Below are 18,936 nucleotides of genomic sequence, written 5' to 3' on the forward strand. Positions count from 1 at the left end.
AAAATCATTAGCAAAATATTTCACATTTCTTACACCTGACTCTTTGAAATCCAGTGTGTATTTTTCACTTAGAGCACATCTCAATTTGAAGGCTAAAATTTTATGGCAGATACTTGATCTGCATTTAGAGTTCATAAAATTTACAAATAGAAATGTACATTCACATGCTCAAATTATTCAAAATATACATAAAAGCTTTTCAGTAACTGAAACAAATATCAGTATTTTATATTGAAATTTAAAAATTAAAAGTAAACATAATTTAAAATTCAGTTTCTCAGTTGCACTAGACATAGGCTTTCAATAGCCACATGTGGCTAACGCTGGGCAGTGCAGCTCTATAGAGAATGAAGGCAGCATTTAATCAGAATACTTGAGCTCATACAAAGTATGACCAGCCACTCAGTGAGGATGTTTCTTTCTAATTGATGCCTTAATGGTGGGACTTTTTTTTAAATTTCCTTGAACTCCTCCCAGAGAAGAGTAGGCTTGTCCGACTCATCTTTACCAGTGATAGCACAGACTGAGAAACTGGGGAAATATTTACCTAAACTGACACGATGCCCTTGCAGGTTATTAAGTAAAAGTAGAAAGCTAAGATTTCATTTTTAACCTTAAAAGTTGGTGCCAAGAAGTTTAAACTGGTCTATTCTTATACTCTCATTATCTCTGTAAGAATGACACTTGCACCCTCACCATTGAAAACAGGCTCAAGCACCAGAAAATGACTTCATGTTGTGAAAACCTGTGATGGATTCAGTGATCATAGGAAACATCTCCCAATTCTGACCCGTCACAGTATGCATTTCTTCAGAAAATAGTTCTTGGGACTTACCTGGCAGCCCAGTGATTAAGACTCCACACTGCCAATCCAGGGCGCAATCAGATTTGAACCCTGGTGTAGGGGAACTAAGATATCCCATACCGTGTGGCTAAAAAATAAAAAACAGTTCTTGGAAGTAATTTTATCTAAAACCTAAGAATAGGACTTCCCTAGTGGTTCAGTGGTTAAGACTTCACCCTTCCACTGCAGGGGTGAGTTTGATCCTTGGTCTAAGGACTAAGATCCTGTATGTGCACTGCACCACTGAAGTAAATAAGTACATAAATAAAATTTTAAAAACTTTTTTTTTTAATGAAAAATAAAACCTAAGAATACCAGAAGTGCAAAATCTAGGTTGAAATCTGAATCTTAAGCTTTATGAGCTCTGGATATGAGGCCAGCATGACTGAGGAACTCAATTTTTAATTTTATCTAACTTTAATTTTCATTTAAAAATTGATTCTCAATTCAGTTTGTGGAAAACTTGATTTGGAATAATTCAAGGATATAAATTCACATTTTTATCTGTAAATTTTGTGAACTCTAGAGATACATTCTTATTCTATGAAATCACTCAAAGAATATTTTTAAGTGTACCAGTGCTCAGCACTGGGAAAAGATCAGAGACCAGTGCTGACTTTGGGTTGCAGGGCCTTTGGCAGTGCAGACTGACCATCACAGAGAAGGATTTTGAGAGCTGAGAAAGCTGAAAGCAGGAGCCCCTGACCTGGGTGTGGAGGGCAGGAATTGCTGTGGTTCTGCGACATTAGATGCCCCAGGAAATCTTGATGTTTATGATATCAAAAGCATTCCCGGCTCTAACTACAGATTTTCTGCAAAATACAAACCCAGTTCATTCACATACAGAGAAATGAAGATAAAACAATATCTGATATGAAAATAGGCTGCCCATTCCTAGTAATATCATTTTTCCACAAGCAGATCGTCGGACTCCCTGTGTCATAAATATTCAATTCCTTACAGTCAACAAGGTAGACACTCAGTTATGCCAAATGAAAGAAAACATGAGTTCATTTTTAAGATGGAATCTTTTCTCATTACTAGAGAAATAATCCCAAACAACACTAAATACAGGAATCGACTTTTCTCGCCGTCACAAAACAAGGCGGGGGCATAGCATTATTTCATTAATTATGCTGATATTTCCATTGAAAAGAGTCATTCATCAATGTAAAAAAGTTACAGTACCTTTTGAATAGTTTTATGATCCTTATCTGCCATCTCTTTCAGACTTATAATTTCATCTTCTGTAAACAAAAGGAGAGAGAGGCCAACCATGAAATTACAAGCTTATAGCCCTGTATTCAATCTGCCTGCTTCAGGGCAGGCTATACACCACTGGCAGGCATGGTGGACGCAAGTCCTAGCAGGACTATGACCTTCACAACTGCCCTTGACATTCACAGCCTTCTTCCTGCTGTTCAGACGGCTGGTCAGATAGGGATTAAGAACTAAGTTCAAGATCCAAGTGTGGCTGAAGGCTGAAAGCTTTTCATCGAGTCTAGCAAGGGACATTTTTGCTGTTAGTCACAGCCAATACAAACTGCTTTAGCAGGTGGCACTTTATGGACTGAGTAAGAAATACCAAAACCTGAAGACGCATTATTACACCACATTAGGAGAGAAATGAAACTACACTGGCGTGGTATAACTTACATCCAAGAAACACTGCCCCATAGCTGATTTTATAAGTGTTTCGCTACAAACTTTATATTGCCTACACAAGGGCAAAACTGTATAACTAACATAAATACAATGATAGCATTGCCTGTAAAAGCTTTAAAGCAATCCAACTTCAATGATTTAAATACAATGTTTACCAGTGTTCATGGTGTGTAAGAAGGGGGTATAGGGTCAACAAATGGAAATTTGTACTTAAAATTTGTGCCAAAAATTGAAGATAAAGTAGTAAGTAGAAGCATATTTCCTGAAGGGCCAATTCTGTTTCTTCACAAAGCACACCTCAATACATATGCTCAAATATTAAAATGTTAGAAATTTTAGGTTTTAGATTAAGCACATGAAATTTTGTTTAATATTTATAATATTTCTAAGTGATATTGAGCACTGATGAGCACATTTTTCAAAGGTCAATGCTTGGATTTAAAAACAACCACCCTGAGTTAGAAAGGCATGGCTAGGGGAGTATGACCAATTTCTGTCCCAAGAAAAGAATGAAAATTAAAAGTGACTAACAAGCTGATATTTTGAATGTAAATATGGTTTGGTAACAAGAACATGTTTGAAAAAGACAAGCATGGGCATGAATTTTATAAAAGTGCCCAATGTATAGAGTTTTCTCAAAAATGACTCTAAAATGTTACCTAATACTGAATTTTCTTTTACATTGAGCTGGATTTCTTCTTCGAGTTCTGAAATGACTTGAAGCAGTCTCTCATTTTCCGTTTTGAACTCCGAATTTTCCTTTTCTAGGGTTGTTCTCAGAGGGCTGCTCTCCTTGCTAAAAGAATCCTAAAAGAGGGAGAATTCCATATTTCTAAGCAGGGAGCCAAGGATTTAAATATGCAAGACGAGACAATACAGATACAGAAGAGCTATCATATAATTTTCTGAATTCTATTACACACTTATAATATGAATAGTAAAAAGGGAAGGAGAGTAAAATAGAGCTTGCTGGAAGAAAGGCTGCAGTACCTTCTGTACAAAGACCACAGCACATGGGGACAGTTTATTGACAGGAATAATGCATATCATACTGTTTGTGTGCCCCCATCATTCAGGTCAATTCATTATGGAGGCTGTGTCCGGGGAGGCAGCTGGGGCCCTCCACCCACACTTCCCTCTGTGTGTGCGTCTGAAGTGCTGTCCGCCCGTAACCAGGCAGGCTGGGGGCACCGTGGACGGGCAGCAGCGCCGGGGGAAGGGGGTGCGGGCGGGGGGCGGGGGGCAGAGTGCACAGCTAAGGCGGGGGGCTTGTTGCCTTTGTGGCATTTCCCAGTGTCAGCGCTGCCAGTGTCAAGAGGAGCGCACCACATGTCAAAGTGGTGACGTTTTCAGGCTGGGAGCCGCATGGAGCCCATCAGGCACACGGATATCCACACAGTTGGGTTTTCTGCTGGGTGGAGGAGCCACCCAGAGGCAATTCATATTCTGAACATTAACGTGGCTTTGCATGCCTGTCACACTGGGACTGTGCAGGCGTTGAATGCTATTGAAGACTTCGGTTTAAATCTCTATGCAAACAGTGATTACCTTGTAAGAAGGTTTCAGGATAACTTACAACAAAAGACTTTAAAGTTATAGTTTTAGTAAAGCAAACTCATTTACATTTTTATTATGTGCGTCTTTTGTTTAAATCTTGCCATGTCCATTATGGGAGACGCTTTTTCTTACGCAATAGAAGCTTATTGGGACAGCTACTCTTCTTTTCTTCTTCTCGTGTGTTTCAAATCTATTGAAAACATCTGACTATACTCGCTTATGGCTGTCTAGATTTTACTTGCTGCACTTCTTTTTAAAATTAAGATGTAATGAGTTGGAGAAGCTGATGCAGAACTTTATATTTCATTATGGTAAAATATTAAACTGATTATGCAGTCTCAAAATAGTAAAGAACATGCTTGAAAGTCATTGTATTATTACAGTATAGGAGACAGAAGTATTTATATGCCTTTGTTCAAAATCAATATGGACACTAGAAATACTTTTAAACTTTAATTTTCAGATGAATTATAAGCTATTCTTTTAGTCGCAATGCCATGATTGCAAATACATAGGAATAAAATCTCCTCTCAAAAACAAAATCATTCTTCCCAAAAAGTCATTCCTCCCAATATAACTAGTGTCCTTTTGAAAGTATACTTTTATTTAACTTTAGAGATAACTGAGAGTAAATTATTAAAAAAAAAAAAAAAGGTTTCCTCTGTGGTCATAATGGTTCAAAAGAAAAATATGTAACTATCATGTTTTATAGTACATGAATAAACCCTTGAAAAACAACAAGGGACTTTTTAATGAAGTCAGTTATACCAGACTTAATATTTATAATGATGATGTTAAATTTTTCACTAAGTCCAATTGTGAATCTTCATGATTTTGACTTATCATTCCACTTAAATTATTTAAACCCAATTCATTCTTAACTAATGAGAACTAACAAATTTAATAACTAATAACACTATTTTCTTAACAAGAAAGAATCCCAGTCATTATTTTCTTGTCCCACATGGTTCAACTTGAGAACATCAAAGAATGAATTTCTAGGCTGAAAAAGCTTTTTAAAAAGCAAACAGCGTTTGCCTTAATTGGCTTAAATGTACATTTCCTAACAGTGGCAGAAAATGAACATCCATTGTGGATTATGTGAGCATCCATTATAATAAACTAAATGAGAACTATTTGAATAATCAGATGAAGTGTAAAATTTACAAGAGGTGGCAGCTAGCACCTAAATGGGTTTTCTAAAAATCTCCTAGAAAAGCAGGAACAAGGCAATACGTCCAACTCAAGGGTTTCCCCCCTCCCACAAATCCATGGACAGCCCCAGTTCCTGAGAGGTTAACCTTTAGCTCTGTCCCCACCATCTGTCAGCTGCAGGAACTGCAAGTAATTAACTATTCAGATTCCCACAGCAATGAGGACACTCATTAGCAAAATGAACAAAGGGATAGTTCTGGGCGGCTACGGTCATCTGTTACACTCTGAGTGGCAGGTTTTGTGGTGGTGTTTCTCCTACCATCTGCCCACACCACTAGCTTGGGCTCACTGAAACCACGAGACTTCTTTAAAACAAGCTGTGTTAATAAACTGAAGTTAAGAAGGATGGAGATCACTAAAAGGTGGTTAACTAGTTAAAGCTATTTAAAGCTACATTATTGCCCAAGCCAGCCTGCAGTGCGATCCATGGTCACTCTGGGATTTAAAGTTTATAAAGGAACGTGTCAGTTTAGAGTTCTTCTATCATGCAGTGGACGCTAGGACTTCAGTGCCAGCTCACATTTCTCTTGTGAACAGCCACAGGATGTGCCGTATCCCTGTCCGAGGCCTCAGAATCCCAAACAGTGGGGAAAGAACCATTTTTGGAAATGGGTGTTCTCCAGAGCCTCACTACTCCAAATGTGGTCCAAGGACCAGGAGCCTCGGCATCACCTGGGAGCTTTTTGAAAATGCAGAATCTCCGGCCCCAACACAGTCCTGTCTGAATCTATATCTTAACAGGAGCTGCAGGTGACCCATACACACAGACGGTCAATAAAGGCTGAGAAGCACCGTCTGGGGCACCGCAGGTGCCTCCCCAGCAGTCTCCCTTCTGCCACATTGGTGTCTCAATTCTGCAGGCTCTGCGTACAGTGCTTGGACATCTCAATTTGATGCTGGGGGTGGGGGGCAGGGGTTTCTGCCGCATGCCCATGCTGTGTGACAGTCACAGAGACGAGCAGGTGCTTTCCCAGTGAGTGACAGCCAAGAAAGTGGCCCACTGGGGCAGTGCAGCCCTGCAGAGCTGCCGCTCTTGAATGACGGCTCTGTTTCAAAACTGTCAGCAACGAACAGTCATGTTTACGTATTGGTGGTGGCGGGGGTGGGTGGGCATGATGGTTGCATAGCTCATCCATGTTGGGGTAAGAAAGAAAAATGAAGTCTTTTCAAAACAACTCTAATTGCAATTGAAGCACACAGGTGTGTGCGTGGGTACACAGACACACAGGCACATTACCCTGACCAGCTAGCTCCTTCAGCAATTCTTGAGTAGATTTATCAGCATATAGCACGGCAACCTGAAAACTGTAGCAGAGTGCCATTAACTCATTGAGGGGGTTCACAGAGCCTGAAAAGACACTCAGCCCTTGAATGGGTTTGTGTGTGTTAGTCGGTCAGGCATGTCTGACTCTTTTCGACCCTGTGGACTGTAGCCTGCTAGGCTCCTCCATCCATGGGATTTTCCAGGCAAGAATACTGAAGTGGGTTGCGATTTCCTTCTCCAGGGGATCTTCCCAACCCAGAGATTGAACTTGGGTTTCCTGCATTGCAGGCAGACTCTTTACCATTTGAGACACCAAGTGAAGCCCTCTCAGGGAAAATTCAACATTAAGGATGTTCTGACCTGGAGAGATGAGGCTTCTGTAACTTGATGAGATTCCTTTTTCTGATTTCCATCTTGTCATAAGCTAAGCTAAATGTTTACTAAACCTTCCTTTTCCTGTCATTCTTCGATTTTACTCTAAAACAATCTGGAGAGAGATTATGACTAGTAACGGTGAAGTAATTTATGTGATCAGACTATGAGAAAGAACAAACTAGAGTGTTCCCTTATTGCTTATTCAATTTTCTTATTTCAAGTTGTTTTTGTGAGTTATTTCGACTGCTGCTTTGAGAATTTCTAATTGTTTCTCCAATTTGGTTTTCCAAATCTAATTTCAGACACTTGCTGTATTGAGCTTTCTATACCGCTAGAGGGAGCAGTCGTATTAGATGAAATTTCAAATTTAGGGCTTCTCTAGTGCCTCAGAAGGTAAAGAATCCCTCTGCAATGCAGGAGACCCAGGTCCGATCCCTGGGTCAGGAAGATCCCTTGGAGAAGGAAATGGCAACCTACTCTAGTATTCTTGCCTGGAAAATCTCATAGATGGAGGAGCCTGGCAGGCTATAGTCTATGGGGTCGTATAGAGTTGGACATGACTGAGTGACTTTACTTCACCTAGAACTTGAGTGGCATGGAGTTCTAGGAAAGCTAGTTCTTAGAAGATTTTTAAAGAGAAATTTCAGATTTTTTTTTATATATAACCTGCTTTTGCAGTGTTCATGTCCATCCTAATGAAAGGTACACTAGCCCTGCTCTGCATTGCCCTAGCATGGTATTTCACTAGGGTCCTCTGGTGCTGGGGAAAATGTATATATACACTTAGTTAATCAGGAGTCTCACCTTCCTCAAATCTTAAGTTGTTTACAGCAATACTGATGTGGTGTCCATGGAGGCAAAATACAGTGAAACAACTAAGGTCTTCAGCTGCAGAAGACTCTTGAGAGTCCCTTGGACAGCCGAGAGATCAAAGCAGTCAATCTTAAAGGAAATCAACCCTGAATATTCAATGGAAGGACTGATGCTGAAGGTGAAGCTCCAATACTTTGGCCATGTGATACGAATAGCTGACTTCCTGGAAAAGACCCTGATGCTGGGAAAGACTGAGGGCAGAAGGAGAAGAGGGTGACAGAGGATGAGATAGTTGGATGGCACCACTGACTCAGTGAACATGAGTCTGAGTAAACTCTGGGAGACAGTGAAGGATAGGTGTGCTGCAGTCCATGGGGTCACAGAGAGTTGGACACGACTGAGCGACTGAACAATAACCACCACCAAGGTCTTCAGAATGCCACCAGATGCAGAGAACACCCGCTCTACAGCAGCAGCGGTGGACACTCCCACTTCCGGTGGTCCTCACCAAGCCCCGCCCACCTCATCTTGTTCTTTGCCCAGGATGTCCAGACAGACCAGTTAACGGGCTGAGGACAATCGGGCGTGTAAACACAGCAAGAAAGACCTCATGTTGGAAGCTCAATTACAGAAGTGGGATATTTTCAACAGTGCATTTCATGGAATGTAAACCAGGTGGTAATAAGGACTTGAGTATTTCCCCATCGTGATAACTAGAATTTACATGCATGCCTTTCTTCAAAGAACTCACAGCGATTCATGCTCACCACAACAAATCCTCCTCATAACACTATTGGCTAGGCAGAGATCACTTTTCATTTCACAAGTGGGAAATAATTGGATCAAAATTGCCTTGCTAATCAATGCTGGACATCGTTAGTCAAGGGCAGGAATAAAAGCCAAAACTATTACAACTTTTCTATTAAATTTTCTACTAATAATTCTATTAAATTATTTTCGCCAAAAAACTAAGAGTAAATGTAGACCCAAGATAAGAAAAGTAAATGCAAAAATTGGATGTGTCTCTTCCTCCAAGGTGATCAGAATATGTAAAAAGAAATAATATTCAATTATATTAGATCTGTGATAAGAATACTTAATACAAAGTTGCTTAGAAGATGCTCTGGTTTTTTAAGAACATAGAGAATTCTTTTTTTGTTTGTTTTGTTTTTTGTTGTTGTTTTTGTAGAACATAGAGAATTCTAACAGATTAAACAAAGTATTCTTTCCCCAGTTAATAAACAAAGTCCTTTAGAATGGTGCAAGTTCTATTCCTTATCTTTTCTAACTTTGTAAGAATACTAGTGTGGGACTTAGATATACCAAGGACTGCACTTAAATAGCCCAGCAACCTAGAAGTGTTTCTTCTTCCTAGCATTCACATTTTGATTTATTACTTCTCAGAGTTTTTGATGTATTACTTCTCAGAGTATATATATATATATATATATATATATATATATCAGTGTATATACATATATATATACACACACACGAGTCAATATTTATGTGTATCTACACAGGGATCACTATACACTTAGTGATATACACTTAGTGACTAGGGCTTCCCTGATAGCTCAGTTGGTAAAGAATCCGCCTGCAATGCAGGAGAACCTGGTTCAATTCCTGGATCAGGAAGATCCTCTGGAGAAGGGATGGCCTACCCACTCCAGTATTCTTGGGCTTCCCTCATGGCTCAGCTGGTAAAGAATCTGCCTGCAATGTGGGAGACCTGGCTTCGACCCCTGGGTTGGGAAGATCCCCTGGAGAAGGGAAAGGCTACCCATTCCAGTATTCTGGCCTAGAGAATTCCACAGACTATATAGTCCAAGGGGTTGCAAAGAGCCACACATGACTGAGCAACTTTCACTTTCATACACAGGGATCACTACACACTTAATTATAATTATAATTATATATGTTGTATTGATTTATATATATACTGCAATACCATAATCTATTATAATATAATATACATATAATAAATATGTAAGTTATATAAGAGTGTATATATATTGGGTTGGCCAAAATGTTAATTTGGGTTTTTCATAACATCCTATGGAAAGACCCAAACTTCTTTTGGCCAACCCTATGTGTGTGTGTGTGTGCGTGTGTGTGTGTACACATATATATGTATATTGCAACCTTTAATTCTTACTCTATACAGAGGAAAAAGCTACACTTCCTTATGTGGGACTTTGGATTCAGAAGGACCTTGGTTTTCATGCCACGTCAGCATTTACCCGCTGCATGCTATGGGTAAGTCTCTGCTTCCTCATCGGTGAACTGAGCTGTGAGGTGAGGAAGCACCCCTGCCAGTTGACATTCAGCAGGTTGTGATCCTCTCTGGCCTCTCTGGTCACCTCTCCTACTCAAACAATCCACTTCTTGCTCTTAGAACCTAATATGAAAACCCCTCTATGGCTATTTGAGTTGATTTGAGATGAAAATAAACTTGTGTTCAGGGTCCACAATGTCCAGATCCTTCTCATTCATCTCTTCGGCGGGTAGCTAAGCTCTCCTTTCTGCGTTCTCTCTCTCCCCACTTTTGTTCTCTTCAGTCCTTGGAGCAGTAAAGCAGCTCCTGGCTCCCACTACAACAGGGAGAACAGGGCGAAACTCCTCTGAGAATTTTCCTTCTTGACATTTCTATGGAAGGTCATCCTGTTACAAGCTGGTTTCTTGGAAGCCTCTGACTTGAGATGGTTTTTTGTCTTTCAGATTAACTGGATTTGAAAAAACAGGCTGGGACTCTTCTGTATTAAAACAAAAATGTATTTACATGCTTTTCTAGGGTGGGAGATAGGTTATTTTATTTCCCTTGCAAATAAAAATTGAGAACTATTATACTGCTCCTATTTATAATTATTATGGGTTTTCTCGACTATGTTATTGAGCAAAAAAAGGGTTGAACTGTCTTATTTTGTGAAGAAGATACCCAAGATACATCCACTGTAGTCCCTTTACTCCAAACCCAAGCTTTTAGACAGCTGTGACTTCATTTACATATATTAACATAAATTATTCTTTGCTGTGAAACTTACAACTTTTTGAAATCCATATTCTTCATATTGGTCTAGTTCTTCTCTTAATTCCTTAATGACTTCTTCTTTCTCCCTCAGTCTTTTTGACAAAATGTTCATTTTGACAGTCATTGCATCATGCAGGGATGTCTTCTCTTCTTCCACCTCAAAGTATTGCTGGGGGGAGAAAGATAGTAGTCAGATACTATGCTAGCACCAGCAGAAACCATTTCATGTTTTATTTAAGCTCCTGTCCTGTAAAGTTGTTTTATTTTTGCAACTTGCATGCAAGTTTTAGTAAATTATGATATTTATATTGACCAATACACTAAAAATGTCAATGGCATTACTATTATCCTATAGGAGACAAAGCACAATGTCTTACACTGACTATATCAGCCTGCCAATAATAAAAATAGTAAGCCTTAGCAGTAAATCTACATCATGACTCTGAATGTCCTACTTCAATCTTCCTCTAGAAAGGAAACTAGCAAAAATTTTGACTATGTAAAACAGAAAAGAAATGTACTTCAGTGGTGCAACTAATTCCCTCGATGGTTTGGAATGGAGGGGTGGAAAAAAAGAACCATTTCTTGAACCTATTTTAAGCACTGAGGTGCTAGCCTAGTCACAGTTAGTACTCTGAAGAATTGTGTCACAAAATCAAAGCAAGGAAAATGCTATAAAATGGCACTGCTATTTACTTCAACATATAAAAATCTCATTTTCAACACAGACATGCAAAAGCATTTTGCCCATTTTGGACTCTTTTGGGAATTATGGAAGAAATTTTTATTTTCATCATCCGTTTGTTACTAATATATTTGGACACATGGACTTACAATAAACATAGTAAAACTTAATCACATCTGCTAATATACATAATATTATATTCAAAAGAGTTAAACTTAAAAACTAAAATTGTTCTAATATTACATGATGAATACTGGCAGACTGAGAAGAATAATATTATGTCCGGGTAGCATTGAAGAGTCAAGCTAGGGCATGCCTAGTGGCTCAGTGGTAAAGAATCTGCCTGTCAATGCAGGAGACACAGGTTCCATTTCTGGTCTGGGACAATCCCACACGCTGCGGAGCAACTGAGTGGGGTCCTAGAGTCCAGGAGTCACAAGTGCTGAGCCCGTGTGCCACAACGAATGAAGCCCACACACCCCAGAGCCCATGTTGCACAACAGAAGGCACTGCCGTGAGAAGCCCGCACACCACAGCTACAGAGTAGCCCCTGCTCGCCAAAACCAGAGAAAAACCTGCACAGCAGTGAAGACCCAGCACACCCAAAATAAATGAATTTTTTAAAAAAGAGTCTAGTTAAGGACATAACACTGACAGTCTATACCATACTAATGAAAAAGATCAGTAAATGAACACGCAGTAGCGTTTGAAAGAGTGAAAATAGAACCACCATATGACAATATTGGGTTTTTAATTGGGTGATTCTAGAGAACAGTATTGAGTATGTAGATTGGTTCTTCACATCTATTCTGTTTTATGTCTCCAGCTTAAATGCTCTGCAGAGGTTAAGACACTTACCCCACTGGTGCCCTGAGTGTAAGGCATCTCAAATTCAACAGGTCCAAATAGAGGTCCCCGTCTTCACTCTCCTCTCTGCCTCTCCCATTAACATCAGCACAAGCCAGAAACCCATTTTCTGTCATTTTAAGCACCTTTTATTCTGTCACTAACTCACCAAATCTGTTCAATGCACCTCTAAGTCACTCCCGATCCTACCCTCTCCTTCTCTGATCCACCGCCTTGATGTTATCACTTAAATTTGGACCTGCCAATCTACTGACATCAGGCTTCTCTGCTGGCTCAAATGGTAAAGAATCTGCCTGCAATTCTTTAGGAGACCTGGGTCTGATCCCCGGTCAGGAAGATCCCCTGGAGGAGGGCATGGCAACCCACTCCAGTATTCTTGCTTGGAGAATCCCATGGACAGAGGAGCCTGGAGGGCTACAGTTCATGGGGTTGCAAAGAGTCGGACAGGACTGCAGCTACTTAGCACACACAATCTGCTGACACCAGGTTGTGGTAAAGGAAGGTTCCGTGTTTATTATTAAGTGCCAAGCAAGGAGTCCAGCACAGTTAATGCTCAAAAGCCTGAACTCCCCAGTGGGTTTCAACAGTTTTTTTTTAAAATGTATTTATTTGTTTGACAATGCTGTGCAGTTTGTGGGCTCTTAGTTCCCCAACCTGGAACTGAACCCTGGCCCCTAGCAGTGAAAGCAGAGAGCCCTAACCACTGGACTGCCAGGGAATTCCCCACCAAGGTATTTTTAAAGGCCGGGTGAGGGAGGGGAGCCCCAGGGTGTGTGATCAGCTGGTGCAAAATTCTCAGATTGGTTGACGGTAAGGTAACTGGGAGGTGTCACGGGGATTCATATTATTATTCCTTAGGATCCAGGAGGCGGGCAGGCTGTGTGTTCATGGTCATTAAGTAGTTAACAGCTTCCGTTTGGTGAAGGTTTTAGCATCTGTTTAACAGCTCAGGAAGTGTGCATCAGATACTGTTATCTGGGTGCTTCAGAGATGAGCTGCAGCAGAGGACATGGGGGAGGGGGTCTGTTCTGGAAAGGCCCCGTAGGGTCCCGTTCAGTTACAGTCGGACTCTGTCTGGTTCACCTGTACCATTGCAGTAGCTCTTAACTCACCTCCCTTTTTTTTTTTTTTTTTTTAAAATACCTGTCTAGTTTTTAAAAATTAATTTTTATTGGAGTGTAGTTGCTTTACAATGTTGAGTTCGTTTCTGCCATACAGCAAAGTGAATTAGCCACACAGATACATACATCCCCTCTTTTTTTGGATTTCCTTCTCATTTACGTCATCACAGGCTTCCCTTGTGGCTCGGCTGGTAAAAATCCGCCTGCATTGTGGGAGACCTGGGTTCGATCCCTGGGTTGTGAAGATGCCCTGGAGAAGGGAAAGGCTACCCACTCCAGTATTCTGGCCTGGAGAATCCCACTCATTGTATAGTCCATGGGGTTGCAAAGAGTCAGACATGACTGGATGACTTTCACTTAGGTTACCGCAGAGCACTGAGATGAATTGGGAGATTGGGGTTGACATAGATACACTAGTGATATATGCACAAAACAGATAACTAATGAGAATCTACTGTATAGCACAGAGACTTCCCTGACTCTTCTTCTGTCCTCTCCAACCAATCTGCACCCTGTGACTGAACTGATCTTTCTAAAACGCAGCTCTCCTTGTCCTCACAGGCTTAAGTCTAACTCCCTTAGCACGATGGACAAAATAGCATCCCTGACTTGTGCTGGCCTTCTCTCCCCTTCCCTCACCAGACTGGGAATTTTATCAGTGCTGATACTCAGCATGCAATTTCTCGGAAGTACTGTGAGACCACAGGTCTCCAAGCATTTGGAATTTCTAGGCCGCCTATTAAGCTCTTACTTGTCAATCTCCTGAATGGCATTAGAATAGGTTGGCTTGGGTCCGCAGGTGAATCTGCCACTTAGTAGTAGCTTTGTTGCCTTGAACAAGTTTCTTAAGTTCCTTGGGTTTGTTTTATCATCTGTAAAATGGGAAATGTTGAATTTGATTTACTAGTAATTTGTTGAGGATTTTTGCATCTCAATCAGGCAACAATATGCCTGTTCATTAGGCATATTCACCTGTGTGTGTGTGTGTGTGTGTGTATGTGTGTGGGGGGGGGGGCGTGCAAGTGCGCTCAGTTGCTTCAGATGTGTCCCACTCTTTGCGACCCATGGACTATAGCTCCTCTGTCCATGGTATTCTCCAGACAAGAATACTGGAATGGGTTGCCAAGCCCTCCTCCAGGGAATCTCCCAAATCCACGGATCAAACCCTGGTCTACCGCATTGAAGGCAGATTCTTCACCATCTGAGCCACCAGGGCATGTGATGTGACTTGAATTATAGTGCTTCCTATAGCATGCGTGCGTGCGTGCTCAGTCGTGTCTGACTCTTTGAGACCCCATGTACTATAGCCCACCAGGCTCTTCCTCTGTCCATGGAATTTTCCAGGCAAGAATACTGGAATAGGTTGCTATTTCCCCCTCCAGGGTATCTTCCTGACCCAGGGATCAGACCTATGTCTCCTGGGTCTCTTGCACTGGCAGGTGAGTTCTTTACCACTGTACCACCTGAGAAGCCCTAACAAAGATGCTTCTGATAAACTGGCTGAGTCATCTCCTTGATAACATGACAAAAACCACTGGGAGCTCATTTAAAATCCCACTATGGGACTTCCCTGGTGGTCCAGTGGTTTAGAATCTGCCTTGCAATGTAGGAGATGTGGGTTCAATCCCTGGTTGGGGAACGAAGGTTCCATATACCTTGGGGCAACTGAGTCTGCGTGCTACAACTACCGAAGCCCATGTGCTTTGCAGCCCAGGAGCAGCAAATGGAGCCCATATGCACCACAACTAGAGTCCAGTGTGCTGCAAAGGAACATTCTGCAAGCCACAACAAAAGCCAGACACACCCAAATAAATAAATATTAAAAAAAAAAAAATCCCACCAGGGGCTTCCTTATGGCTCATTGGTAAAGAATTTGCAAAAAAAAAAAAAAAAAAGAATTTGCCTGCTGGGCTTTCCGGGTGGTTCCGTGGTAGGGAGTCCCCCTGCCAATGCAGGACACATGGGTTCAACCTCTGATCCAGGAATATCCCACATGTTGAGGGGCAACTAAGCCCATATACCACAAATACTGAAGCCTGTGTGCCCTGGAGCCTGTGCTCTATAATAAGAGAAACCACCTCAATGAGAAGCTTGTGTATCACAACTAGAGAGTAGCCCCTGCTTGCCCAAACTAAAGTCTGAGCAGCAACAAAGACCCAGTACAACCAAAAAAAAAAAAAAAAAAATCCCACCAGAAACTGTGCTGTGATGCTGTACACACTTGGCATCACTGGGGCCAGCCTGCCTTTAGGATGTGCTCAGCTCCTCTGGGCTTCAGGGTGGGGGTGGGGTGGGGTGAAGGGAGGGAGGGCACAGTTCTTTAAAAGAACAGAAAGCTTCACTTTTTGACATTTCATAAAGTAATTGTAAGGCCCAAACACACTGGATTCATTTCTCTTCATCTCCAGGATGAAGAGAACATCTCCATGATGAACATGAGATGTTCATGAGAACATGAACATCTCCATGATGTTTTATGAGTATTGAATGAGCTGGGCTCAAAAGAAGATAAGCAGAAAGGAGTTTGTTTGTTTTTTTTTTTCCCACCACCCTTTCAAATCTGATATCCTGTCTCATGTTTCAACCTCTTAGAAGAACTCTCAGGAAAGTGCCATGACTTTTTTTTCTTTTTTTTTAACTCTTAGATAGCAATAACCATGTTGAAGAAAAGAAAGAAGGGCAAGCCAAAAAAAACCCTCAAAGTCCCAAATCCTCAAAGTCCCAGCCTACTCTTACACATCAAATTTGAACTTTCCCAGCTCTGGCCTCCCTTAGACTTGTAGCCCAAAAAGGAGGAGAGGGGTTGAGCCTGGGTTCCTTTTCTAATATCCACAGATTTAGTCAAACACCAGCCTAGATATTGCTGTGAGGGTATTTTTATATAAGATCAACATTTAAATCATTAGACTTTGAGTAAAGCAGATTACCCTCCATATGGTGGGTGGGCCTCATCCAATCAGTTGAAGACCTTGGGAGAAAGACTGAGATTCCCAGGGAAGACAGAATTCTGCAGAGTGTCTCCAGACTCGGGCTGGAACATCAGTTCTTCCCTGGGTTGCCAGCCTGTCAGTCTACTTTTCAGATTTCAGATTTGCCAGCCTCTACAACCGCAGGAGTCAACCGCAGGAGTCAATTTCTTGAATCTCCATCTCTTTCTCTCCATACATCCTATTGGTTCTCTAACTTTTAATACAATTTCTCCTAATACAATATCTACATCTAAACAGCATACATTCACACCAACACCTTCCTCTCCAGTCCAACACCACAGCACTGATTATGGCTTGTCTCCTTTCCACAGTACAGCCCCTTCCTCTGGCAGTAAGAAAGCTGGTGCCCGTGGTGCTTGACGCATTGACATCCACTCCATCCTCCCTTCATGTCGCCCATCTCCTGACCACAGTGCACCCTGAGAACTTGGCTCTGATGCAGGGAACAGGGAGGGGGAAGGATGCAGGGCTGTGTCTTTGGCGTTTTAATTCACAATGGCAAGAAAATTTTATTTTGGACTTTCTTTTGGTCTTACAAGAAAATTTAATATTTTTCCTTTGGCAGTTGAAAGGAGTTCATATTCAAATCTGGGACATAACTGTTGGGTTTTTTTTTATTATTAGAATAATTTTACGATGTTATTTGACCTCACAGGCAAAACCTCTTGACAGATAATATTTGTCAACACAGCTGGACATAATCTGGGGTGAGAAACAGACCAGGAGGCAAATTCTCGGTATGCGGAGCAAAGTGACCTTGGAGTTTAATGTAAATGAGGCACTCTTCTAACCCAATGCTGAGTCTTCCAGGGCACCAGTGGTCTCAGGATGCCCACAGGAGTGGGGAATGGTACGGGAGGGTCTGCATCATGAAGGTGGGAGCAGGGCTTTCTTCCCCACCATCCCCCAAGGCTCAGACACACACCTAGTTGGTCACAGACTAAGTGGTTAAGGTCAATGTGTTAAGAGAAGAAGAAAAACCTAGGGAATGTTGTTTCCTTCCACGTGGAGTGACGCCTCCATTTATCTGTTTAAAACGTTGGTGGAAGGAACATGGTCACATCTTGGCAGTCTCCTGCCCCTTGCCTTTCTCTTTGGGGAGCTGATGCTCTGCCCTGGCAGACAGAACTGCCCCAGCCCATTTCTGCCTGCGAGAGGAGTTAATCTGCCAGATTCTGGCTTTGGGTACCCATAGTCCGTTTTATCAGTGAAGCAAATGACCTCTGTCTGCTGGCTCCCTGACTTTATTTTACCAAGTCCAGAACTTGAGTGGGGAGGACAAGTATTGTTTACCAAGTCTCATAAACACTCCAGTAACAGTTATCTCTCAGGTTTGCAAATCTAAAGCAGGTCATGAAAGCTGCTTGTGGAGCAGAGAGGGGGAATAGATAGGGAGATTGGGGTTGACATACACACATATATATACATAAAATACATAATATATACAAAATAGATAACTAGTAAGAATCTACTGTATAGCACAGGGAACTCTACTCAATACTCTATAATGGCCTATACGAGGAAAGAATCCAAAAAGAGGTGGATATATGTGTATGTACAATATAACAGATTCACTTTACTGTACACAGAAAATAACACAACACTCTAAATCATCTATACTCTAGTAAAAATTAATTCACAAAAAAAGCTGCTTAGAATTCTATAATGATTCTTTGATGTCTTCGAGATAAAATATAAGTTTCGGGGACTCCCTTGGATGTGCAGTGGCTAAAACTTTGCCTTTTAATGCAGGGTCTGTGGGTTTGATCCCTGGTCGGGGAGCTAAGATCCCCACATGCCTCACAGCCAAAAAACCAAAACACAAAACAAAAGCAATATTGTGTCACAAATTCAATAAAGACTTTAAAAAAAAATTCCATGGGTTCCCTTTCCTATATCAGCTCTCACCACTTTCTCAGCCCTCTTAACCAACAAACTGGCACTTCCCTGGCTGTGCCCTGAACCTTATTGCCTCTATGATGTCAAGTGGGCCACTTCCCTGTCTTTTCCCCATTTTCCCTACACTTGTCAAAATTTTATCATCCTTTGGTGGGGGCCCAGTGCAACCCGCCCTAAAATGTGCCTCCATGGCACATTGATTACTTTGAATTAAAGCTACTTAAGAAATTGTTAATGCAGGAGGGACACTCTGACCCTCCTTTCTGTCTCCCTGAAAGCAGAAAATCAACCTCACATAAGACAGGTGCTCTCCCAGCATCTGGAGGTAGAAGGACACCCTAATCACAAGGGTGCCCACATCCTGCTGCCCGCACCCAAGGACACAAGGGGGTCGGAGAAAGGGCAGAGTTAAGGGGGAAGATGCTTCATACAGCTTGTGTCATAGTGAGTACGGGATGACCTGTTTTGCAACTCTTTTCTTTATAGTCTTTATTTTCTTGTCATTTCATCTAAGCACTTTTCTCTCTCGCTCTCTTTTCAACAAAAGCCTCATTCAGGCCATTGCTCCATGACTGGCAATCCAAGAGGATGTGCCCTGCTCTTGGCAGAA

General features: G+C 41.5%; 1 protein-coding gene across 1 annotated transcript in view; it reads right to left on the minus strand.

The window, feature by feature from the left end:
* C2H10orf67 (chromosome 2 C10orf67 homolog) overlaps nt 1–18,936 on the minus strand; it is a 96,667-nt gene that overhangs the window by 53,522 nt on the left and 24,209 nt on the right. Inside the window, exons 5-7 of the mRNA XM_065919144.1 lie at nt 10,778–10,933; nt 3,169–3,316; nt 2,033–2,091 (exon numbers count right to left, since the gene is read on the minus strand). Of these exons, the coding sequence (XP_065775216.1) occupies nt 2,033–2,091; nt 3,169–3,316; nt 10,778–10,933 (363 nt within the window). The remainder of the gene's footprint in view (nt 1–2,032; nt 2,092–3,168; nt 3,317–10,777; nt 10,934–18,936) is intronic.

This window comes from Muntiacus reevesi, chromosome 2 (genome assembly GCF_963930625.1).
Source record: "Muntiacus reevesi chromosome 2, mMunRee1.1, whole genome shotgun sequence".
Classification (NCBI taxonomy): Eukaryota; Metazoa; Chordata; class Mammalia; order Artiodactyla; family Cervidae; genus Muntiacus; species Muntiacus reevesi.